This window comes from Chondrus crispus, genomic scaffold (assembly GCF_000350225.1).
Source record: "Chondrus crispus Stackhouse genomic scaffold, scaffold_49, whole genome shotgun sequence".
NCBI lineage: Eukaryota > Rhodophyta > Florideophyceae > Gigartinales > Gigartinaceae > Chondrus > Chondrus crispus.
Genome location: NW_005179389.1, coordinates 210,405 through 220,376, shown reverse-complemented (window position 1 = coordinate 220,376; position 9,972 = coordinate 210,405). Strand labels below are relative to the sequence as shown.

The 9,972-nt window shown below is 50.9% G+C and overlaps 1 protein-coding gene across 1 annotated transcript; it reads left to right on the top strand.

Moving 5' to 3' along the window:
• The first annotated feature begins 9,099 nt into the window (after positions 1-9,099).
• Positions 9,100-9,492, top strand: CHC_T00006677001 (hypothetical protein). The gene has a single exon (XM_005719311.1). It carries the CDS (start codon positions 9,100-9,102, stop codon positions 9,490-9,492), a length of 393 nt encoding a protein of 130 aa, XP_005719368.1.
• Positions 9,493-9,972: the final 480 nt, after the last annotated feature.

The window sequence follows — 9,972 nt, the reverse complement described above, 5'->3', positions numbered from 1 at the left end:
AAAAGGGGGGACATTAGAGAGCTTACGAAGCACAATTCTGAGACAAATTCTCGTTACAAATCTATGGGAAAATTAGTCCGCATTTGGCAGAGTATTGTTCACAACATTTAAGTACAAACCTGTAATTGTGATATAAATATGAGAACTAGTCGGGAGCCTCCGTTACTGTACTAGTACGAGAGTGACGATGCTACGACCCCACACACTCAATGCATGACGTATTTCCCAGACAAAACCCTCGTACTCCGTCCTCATCCCCAATTGCAACGCTAACATGAGGCAAACCGATTTTACAATCCGCAAGACGTTTGCGCGATACTGATCGCAGCGCAGACGTGCCTTGATCCTACATGCTATGAAGGTGCCGTCATGGTATACCCTCCGAGGTCTCGCGAGAGCTCAACGAACCCGCAGAGATATCCATAAGATTCATATTCGGTCGATCGGTATATCTAACAACACTTTTAATATAAACGTCTATTCACATGAGTGGGCTCTACGCCATTTCCGTTTTCATGTCAAGGATATCGCCAAGATATCTGCAATCATGGGATGGGACACGGGGAAGACGCAACGCAATGGATTTCGGTGCGCCCCTTTGACAGCGTGCTGCATTGCGTTGCGTAAGCTTGCTTCCCCGTGTAGTTGGAAAGATGTCGAACATCTCTTCGGCATGCACGCATCCGCCCTAAGCGAAGTATTTTGGGAAGTGGTTGAGTGTTTCGTGCAGGCAAAGGGTTATCTAGTAACGTATCTACGGGAAGGTCTCCTAAACGCAAGGGCAGAGCTCTATGCGGACAGCGTGAAGATGACTGGCGCGCCTCTTGATGGTTGTGTTGGTTTTATAGACTGTACAAAAATAAAAATGACAACACCAGGGGGACATGGCAGCCATCAAAGGAGTTGTTACTCAGGACACAAGAGGATGCATTGCCTTATCTATCAGACTATCACTACGCCAGATGGTTTGGTATTTTCGTTGTATGGGCCGGAGGTCGGACGCCGGCATGACGTTACCCTACTAAGGGAAAGTGGAATTGAAGAACGTCACGTGAAGAACTTGACAATTGTCTCCTTATCAATGAGAGGCAGTTCTATTTGTATGGAGATGCTGCCTACATGCTGCTTCCATGGATGCAGGTGGAATTTCCCAGCGCAGGTGCTACATTTAAAGAAGAATTATACAACTCACGTGTGAGTGCAGTTCGTGTTTCGATTGAGTGGAACTATAAGGATCTAAAACAACTGTGGTCGCTAAACGATTTCGTCCGGGCACTGAAAGTGTGACAGGCGCCCATCGGGCTCATTTACACGGCGTCAGCCTTGCTTCTTAACTTTAAGACATGTTTGAAGCCGGCAGACAGGTGCAGGCACACTTTAAATATCCCCCGCCCACGCTATCCGAGTATGTAAATGCAGAGTAAATTTCGCTGCGCGGGCAAGCGGAACTTCGCCTCTCACTGGAAAAGCGCAGCTTGTCCGTGCCAGTTTACCGGGGGCGAGTACAACCCGTGCCGTACCGCCTCCCGTCACCAGTGAAGCAACCTTCGCCCGGCGCAAAACAGCCAAGCCGCAAGTCGCAATGGCCTTGGGTTGTCGAGAGGCCCCCAGCAAGGAAAGCCAAAAACCGGCCGTTTGCACGCCTCCGCCGCCGGTACGCACCTTCCACGTCCTGCTCAGCCCGTGGTCGGCGTCGCGCACGCACCCCCCCCCATGCCTGCGCCCTCTCGGCACGCGCCGACCGCAGCGGCCGGCGCGGCCGCCACCGCGGCCGTCGTGCTCGCTGCCGCAGCGACAGCCACCACGGCCGCCGTACTCGCTGCCGCAGCGACAGCCACCACGGCCGCCGTACTCGCTGCCGCAGGGGCCACACTCGTCGCCCGCGCGGTTCGCCCACCCCCGCCGTCACCGCCACCCCCAGACACGCTAGACACGCTGTCCGCGCTCTTGGCAAGCGCGCGCCACCCCGCGCGCCACCCTGCGTCCCAGCGCAAGTCGCGCAAATCCGCGCCCGACCCGCCAGACCCTGCGCCCTCGTGGAAGCCGCGCAAGCCCAGTTCCAAACCGCCAGACCCAACCCCCCCACTGAAGCCTTGCAAGCCCACTTCCAAGCCGCCTAACCCTACGTCCCACAGAAGCCGCGCAAGGCCACGTCCAAGCCGGCTGATAAGGCTCGCGAACCGTCACCGCACACGTCCGCACTCTCTGCGTCGCTGCCCTGCGCGCGCCGCCCGTTTCTGGTCGGCTGGACGGTGTACGAGGACATCGAGAACGTGCCGGTGCCGCACAGCGTCACGGGGGAGACGGGTGGTGCACGCGCTGCGCCGCTGCGTGTCCCAGCCGTCGCCGCAGTCGCGCGTGCTGCACATCGTGTCCGTCGGCAATACCCTCCACTTGCCGGGGACGCTCCGCAACCAGCTGCAGGCGAACTGCGTGTCCTTGATGCGCGTGGAAACGCGCGGAAGGAAGGACGCCGCGAACAAGGCCCTGATCGCAGAGCTGTGTCTGCTTGCCAGCGAGCAGGACACGCCGTTTGGTGTCGTGCTCATGTCCGGCGATGCTGACTTTGCGTACGCGTTGGCCAGGATCAGGCTGCTTGGGTACACTACCGTTGTTGTCGCGAGCCAGAGGAGGGCGATGTGATCTGAATTGCTCGAGTCCGTGGCGCACTTTGTCTGGGGGCTGAACGAGGATGTGCTCAATGTTTATGGCAGTGAGCCCGAGGCACTGGGGATTACGGGCGCTGGTGAAGCCGCCGTTTTAGGAAGGAGGGTAGACAAGCTGGCAACACAAGTGTACGCGTTGAAGAATTTGCGGATGAAGGATGACAGTTGGGAAGTTAAATCTATCGCGGGCGCGAATAGTGTGAAAAACGCTGGTAACAAAAGCCAGCGTATGAAAGGGGAAACAAAGCAACCTCTGTTGCAAGAGGTCCGACAGCGAATTACGCAAGCTTCTTGGCAAGGGCTGCCAATAAATCAATCATCTTCGCTCTCTCCACCATCGCCTGCTTTCGCTCCTCGATTTCCACAGCCGCCTTCTTCTTGTCAAGGGATAGTTTTGCTACTCTTCGAAACCTGCCTTGCGTCAAAGCGCCTGTCTTCATCTTCTACACGCTTTTTGTCCAGTTCGTAGCGTTGTTCATCAAGTTTTATCCGCTGATTTTCTTGCTGTTGACGAACAGCCATATCACAGACCAATGCTTCAGACGCCTCATCATCGGATTCATACCGAATTCGACGTATTGTCTTTGATCCCGTCGTAGACAGGCTTGTGGCACGGGAGACACTGTCATCATTTATATCCACCCCTCAATCAGGCTACGACGTCCCTGTCCGCGACTGAGAGCCCTGCTCCGAAGTTCAACTCCTGCGGCGGTCAGCCTCTTTTCCTTCTCCAGTCGATCCTCTTTATCCGCGTTCTCTTGCTCCATGTTTTCATCGATCTCTAGTATGAGATCGTCCAAAACGGTCTCCCGTTCCCCATAAACTTCCACGATGCCGATGCCCCCGCCGTGCGCTTCACCTTCTTCCGCCGCTTGGCGACAACTGCCTTGAACCTGTCCTCAAGGCTCTTCTGGGATGGGGGCTTCTTCCCACCAACAACAGACCTTGGGGCCGTTTGTAGAAAAGTTGCATGAGCCCCTTCAAAGAGGGAAACTTTACGACCCCAAGGAGCAGTATGCGCTCCCGCCCAAGAAACAGCCTTCAAGAGGTGCACGTCTGCCGCTTCGGTGAATCTAAAACGCCGAGCGCGTGGTTGTATGTGGGAGGGTTGCAGAGGCTTTGATGATGGACTGGAGTAGGTCCCAGAAGGGTTTGGCGGGATGGGTGGGGCAGCGGAAAGGGTGTTTTAGTCCCCATTTGATGCGGGGAGAGGGGGAAGGGATAGCGGCTGTCGTTGAGGGAGTAACAGGCACTAGAGGCTGGGGTGACGGAAGCAATGATGCCATGGTCTGGTGGTTTTTTTTGTCAGGGTTGAGGGTTGGGGAGGGATGTGGGGGTGTGTGGGGGGACGTAAGTGAACGTGGGAAGGTAGTGAAGGTGCGGAAGGAGGAAGGAGGAATTCCATATGTCAGCGCCGAAAGTCGTTCACATCGCGCCAAATACAGAATACAAATTGGCTCTTGTGGGGTGGGTGCCCCAGTTCTACTTATTTTTAATTTCGTTAAGGAGGCGAAAGAACGAATATCTGAAACTGCACCCGGGGGCAAATCCCGTTTCTTTGAGACACCTGTCTTGAATCCTGTTTTTTTAACGAGAATTTTCGTAGAATTGCTGCTTCGTAAACTCTCTATTCTGTCAAATGCGCTACTTGCAGAAACATTCAAAGTTACAGGTTCATAAAGTGTGCTTCTTTTTCTAATGAAGACTTTTTCTAATGAAGACAGCAACCTTGTCATCTGTATTCAATATGTACACCAAGCAGGTGAAGAATTGCGTCAGATAAGTGGCAGATCGGCGAACTGTATGCTTTCTGTATGCAAATAGGGGCAATGAACCATTTCTACAGAAGAGCACAGTACGAAGGAATTGTTCATGGCCCTCCCCGTGACTTGATTATAGAACTTCGTTTTCCCAGTGCGAGTGAAGGACGGGGCGACACGCAGAATACTGGAAATGTACGGCCAGACTGCACGAAGCCAATGTCACGAGTACCAATACTGTACATTTCGTAATTGTTAAAGTGACACATGTAGTGATACTTGGCTAGAGAATCATTATAAGTGCAGCGTTCTTGAGTGTGAATACACTCAAAGAACTCTGCATCTATAATATTGCATTGTGGTTTTCTGTATCGTCGACCGCCATTCTCGTCCACCGCCATTCGCGGGGTTCTGTTCAAACCTTACATCGGTGGGGTGTAGGCGGCCCGCAAAGAGGCGCGTAATCGCGGATCGCCATGGGAGCACTCAATGTGGGTCTCAGCGCTGTTGTACAGTCTATAAAGATGGCAAGGTACTGTACTGTACCAAAGAAGGAGAATTGTATTGAAATAAACGTTTTTGCCCGCGATTTCGGGTTGTTTTTTCATTTTTGCTTTTTGCTTGTTTATTCATGCAGAAACTGAGAAACTTGATGATTCTTCATGAAGAAACGACTTTAGACAATGGGAGACACTGCATGGAGATGGGCTACAGGGACCCTAGGAAGGCATGGGGGATCTCGATTTCGATGGTTGATCGCGATTATCGGTGGGTCGCCTGAAGAAGGCCGAGGTGGTGATTTTTTCATTTTGCAGCATTATCTGGCAGTTTTTGCGCGCAATTGCGCGCAAAAACATGATTTAATGAAATCGCGGGTGGTTCACACTGTGAACCAAGAGATCCGGATGCCGGAGTCCCCCTGACCGCGGGGGGCCGCCGGCGTCGGTATATTTACCAACTCTATGTCATATCGTACGCCTATAAATAAGGCTATGCCTTATTTGAGTGTTTGTGTGGAATCACAGAGGGAGAACACGAGTCAGTCTCGCCCAGATGCATTGCTGTACTGTAGTGCCATATCTTATTTGTTGTGAGGATCTTCGCTTTGTATGAGGTCATGGCGGCCTTTTCTGCCCAAAACTAAGCTTTTCTGATAACGAAGTGAGAATGAGGAATTGTGCCGAGTTCTGAAGTCCGGACGGGTGCGGATGTGAATGCCATTCCTTCACCTCACGTACGCGGTATCGTACTGAACTGTGACATTGTACGCAAGTCAATTGAGGCAACAATAAAAATAATCCTTGCGCATTGCACACGCATCGAACGGCATACAGAGTTCAAACTGTGTATTGTAAACTTTCAAGCATTATTAGATGTACTGTTCGATATATTATATCATGACGTGTAGAAACGCTATAGCGATTGAGGTGGAACTCGATGTGTGAGAATAGGAAATCATCTGAGAGGGTGAAGGCTTGGTCGCACTTGGATAATTTGCTAGCCAGGGGTAGGAAACGCCCTGAAATTGAGGAAGACTATCAAATCGGGCTGTTGAAAAGAACAATGCCTCCTTTGGGATTTTTTGATAGAAGCGTGCCCTGGAAGCTTATCTTGAAGCGAGCAGAGTCCATCATGGGCCTGAGCGCGTGAATTTCGGCGAGATGGATGAAGGAGAAGTGTTCAACGCCGTTTTGAAGGAGAACCGGCCACAGCTCTTTGGACGCCTAGTATACAGCATACAACTAAGTTTTTCATTGTAGCCGTGCGTAACATGTATCATAACCTATGTAGAAATGTACAGTCTCGAAGCATGACCCTTGTGCGATGTATCGCGGCTCGGCTCTGTGGTCAGAACGGATTGTCATGAACACTCTTGGCCTTCAACTCGAAGCCTGAGAGGTCATTTCGTGTCTCCGCCACTGCATCCATCCTTCTTTCATCGCTATCACCACAACCACGTGATCGTAAGACGGGAAAATTTAGAAGGGCATGAACGCACGTGAGGTCCACGGCTTCTACCAATACTTACAGTGCATACGTACTGGGCGGGACAAACTACTGCGAGCCCAAATTTAACAATAACGTTGTCCGTAAAGTCATGAAAACGCGTGTTTAGCCGGCGAGTTTGCTCGGATTTTCTGAACGCAAATCTTTCAAACAATGCGTTTGGCAAAACTCACAGCATACCGAAAACTCGGGGCATGTGAGTTTTCCACGAGTTTCACATCCGTGATCACAGCAGTGCCAGATCGACCCCTCGTGAAGAAAAACCAAGTTTGTCTTCCGTTCTTTTCATCAGCACAAACGAGTTTCAGACGGCACGGGTCGTATCGATATGTCATGCGTCATGGACGCCCTATCGCTTCATCTGCGCAGAGTCCATCATTGGATCAATGCGCGACAGGATCTGCCACAGATGCCGCCGAAACAACCGCGGAAGATAGACAAGTAGAAGCTTCTAAAAAGACGTCCTCTCTAAACGGCCCCCCTCAGCTTGTCAAGAAGACGAAACACATCGCCCTTTCGACTGAAAACCTTTCTATCCTTGTAGCGAGCTGCAATATTCGCTTCAGTGAGTATTCGCGCAGGTGCACGTGATCCGTCGGGCGGCACAACGATGTACCAGACTTGCGTTTGTTGCGGGCAGGTACTTTGCTGGAGGTCAGTCGGCAAAACTCGTGGTGGGATTTTTCAAACTCGGGTTTACTTTACGTCCAGCGAGTTTGTAGGCAAATGGAAAAAAAAAAACGCGTTATTTTACGGACAACGTTAATGAATGCGAAAGCTTTTTTCGGAAAATCTGTTCGAGCTACGACCGAGGAAACACTGTGTCCTTTCTTTCTTGCCGTGGTATTGCCCTCCGTTCGCTGTACAACCGTCCTCCGCTTGCGTTGCCGCTGTGCTACCGGTTATCAACGCAAGACCTCATCTCTACTTTATCTCGCTCACTTATGACACAGAGGAATCGTCCCTTGTGCCGCATTCGGTAAACAGTAGCCAGAAGTTTGGGTCCATTTCATCGCATGAGATGTTGCAGCGGAACAGACACCCGGATGAGACAAGTAAGATCTAGTCTCATCACAGTGCACCCTTCAGAGGGGTACGTGAGGGAACGAAATACGGGCAGGGTATCTTTGATCACCTCTTGTAATGATCCATACACCGCTCCAGCATCCTGGTGGTTGGCACTTCACATGGTCAACTTGTTGTGGCAGATATCCTGAGAGCAAAAGGGTGTCGATCTGGTCCGAGATGTAGAGAAATGCAAGTGATTGTCAGTCGGCAACACTCGTGTGCGCTCACAACGGACACACGTGGACAGGTTGGAAACGTGGACAGACAGAACACGTGCAGAACCAAGCTGCTGATAACCAGGGGAGAAACAGACAGTATTAACAGAGGCCTGATGTCAACATCAGGTCTCTGTTAATACTGTCTGTTAGGTTTGACAGGCTGACATCAGCGCTGTCAACAGGAAATACCTCAAAGAGCGTGCGAAACCCTCAGAGATGGGGTGAATGCAATTCTCCAGATTGCATTAGCGACACAACCATAATTATCCCTTCACGTTACTCACCGGTACATATACCTTACCGCTTCGTAGAGCGAGGACAAGAAAATGACAGAATATTAAAAGCAGACCGACTGTGAGTATTCACAAATTCTATGGCAAACATTTGCTGCCGCGTCCGGACGCGAGACCCCCCGCGCCTCTGCGCGAAACATCTATCCTTTAGATACCGTCACACTCACCGGAAGACTACCTCTTTTATCTTTCCCCCCTGGATTTCACGACACAAGACAAGTTTATACGAAATCTACTTTAATTATTATTATGGATCCGTCGGCACAACTTTTGCAACGCGACCTGGACACGATCAAGAAGCACATTAAAGTGGATCGAACTCACCCACTGTCGACCTGGTCTCGAGACAAGCAAAAGAGAGTTAGAGAAAAGCATAGTTTACTCGGGCCGCCAAAAAGTGCTGGGGCCTCGATCGCATCCTTGTTTTTGACTTCTCCTCCAGACCGCACATTGTGCACTGCAAGCCTCTAGCCTAGCAGCCTAAAAGCGCGCATTTTGCCGGCAACCACGCAGGCTGCAAGCAAAAAGGGATGTGTGCTGGCCAGAACAGAGGAAGGAGTGGCACCCCGATTATGCAGTAGCGATGTTCAACAATCATAGATGTACTTTGTGGAGGTCATGTCCAGGTCATCCACGTGTACATCTGTAAGGAATGGTGACCTGGCCTTTAGACTACAGTAGGTACCTCTCAATAGTTCGCCCCCGTGCCAGGACCCACAGATACGAACTATTGACAGAACGAACTATTATGCTCGCCTTTCTGGCACATGTCCATTTATTGCTTAGAATGCTCTGAAATGATTGTCTGCCGTGTTCTATTCCTTGTCTGCTCTCGGTAGGTCTCGAAAAAGACTCGTTTTGCCCGACGAAGCCCTTCGCTGGCCGCAATAAGACCTGTCCTTTCTGCTAAAACCTCCACTTCCTCAAACAACGGTCGGGACCACAACGGTCTACACGAGTACACGTGTACACGTCTGAGACGGCGTGACAAGGTCCGAAAGGCGAACTATTGACCAAACGAACTATTCAACTGCGAACTATTGAGGAGCACCACTCTAGCACTAAAGGGTATATGGCACTATCAAAGATGGCAGTATATCGCGACGCCGCCCGTGTACGCGTCTCTGTACACGCTAGCGTGTATAGGGGTGCAACTCCCCGGAGAATAGCGAGGGGCTGTAATTACTATCAGCCAACCGAGCTTTACCTCATATCGCAGCCTCGCTTCTCCGTGGTACTTAATACGCCACGGTGGGCCTCCTGCCAGCCCCCCCTCTTCTGGCTATGTCTATTTCTCTTGTTCGCCCAGCCCCGGCTGCGCTGCCCTCTCGGTAGTTTCCTTTCTCATCATGTCTCTTTCTCTTCACCGGCGCTAAATAGCAAAACTCCCATCATACACAATAAACTCTTTATGTTTTCTTTATGTTTTCCAGTTCGGTTTAATGGTTTGCGTAGCCTTTGTGTGTCCTCTGTTAGCTGATGTCCCGTGACCGACTAGAACTAATAAATTAGGAATATCTTCAGTACATAGCGGCCGCGCAGACCGACTGATAAGGAAAAAAAGGAGGATCGGCTTTCCCGCGCCTCCTGATCTTGACCGAGATGGAAACGTCTCCTATGAATGTACCGGAATAAAGAGAATTATTTGAAAGCGTGTGAGGTCTGGAGTTAACTGTCATAGTCCATCCTTCTACTGAAACTTTTTAAGTCGAGTACTCATCCACAGGTTTTGTTGTACTACCGCCGCTGGATTCCGTGCGGGGGAGGTAATCGGACAAACGATATCGAGAGAAGTGCCGCAGTGTGCATCTCCAAAATTGCCAGGGAGGAGGAACTACAACAAAAGGGTGCTGCTAGATGCACAATACAGCAGCGCACGTGATTCCATTTTCAATCTTCTGAATACATGAGTCGAGGAATGAAGGCGTTCTGTAATCCTGACAGTACCGAAGGTACAGTA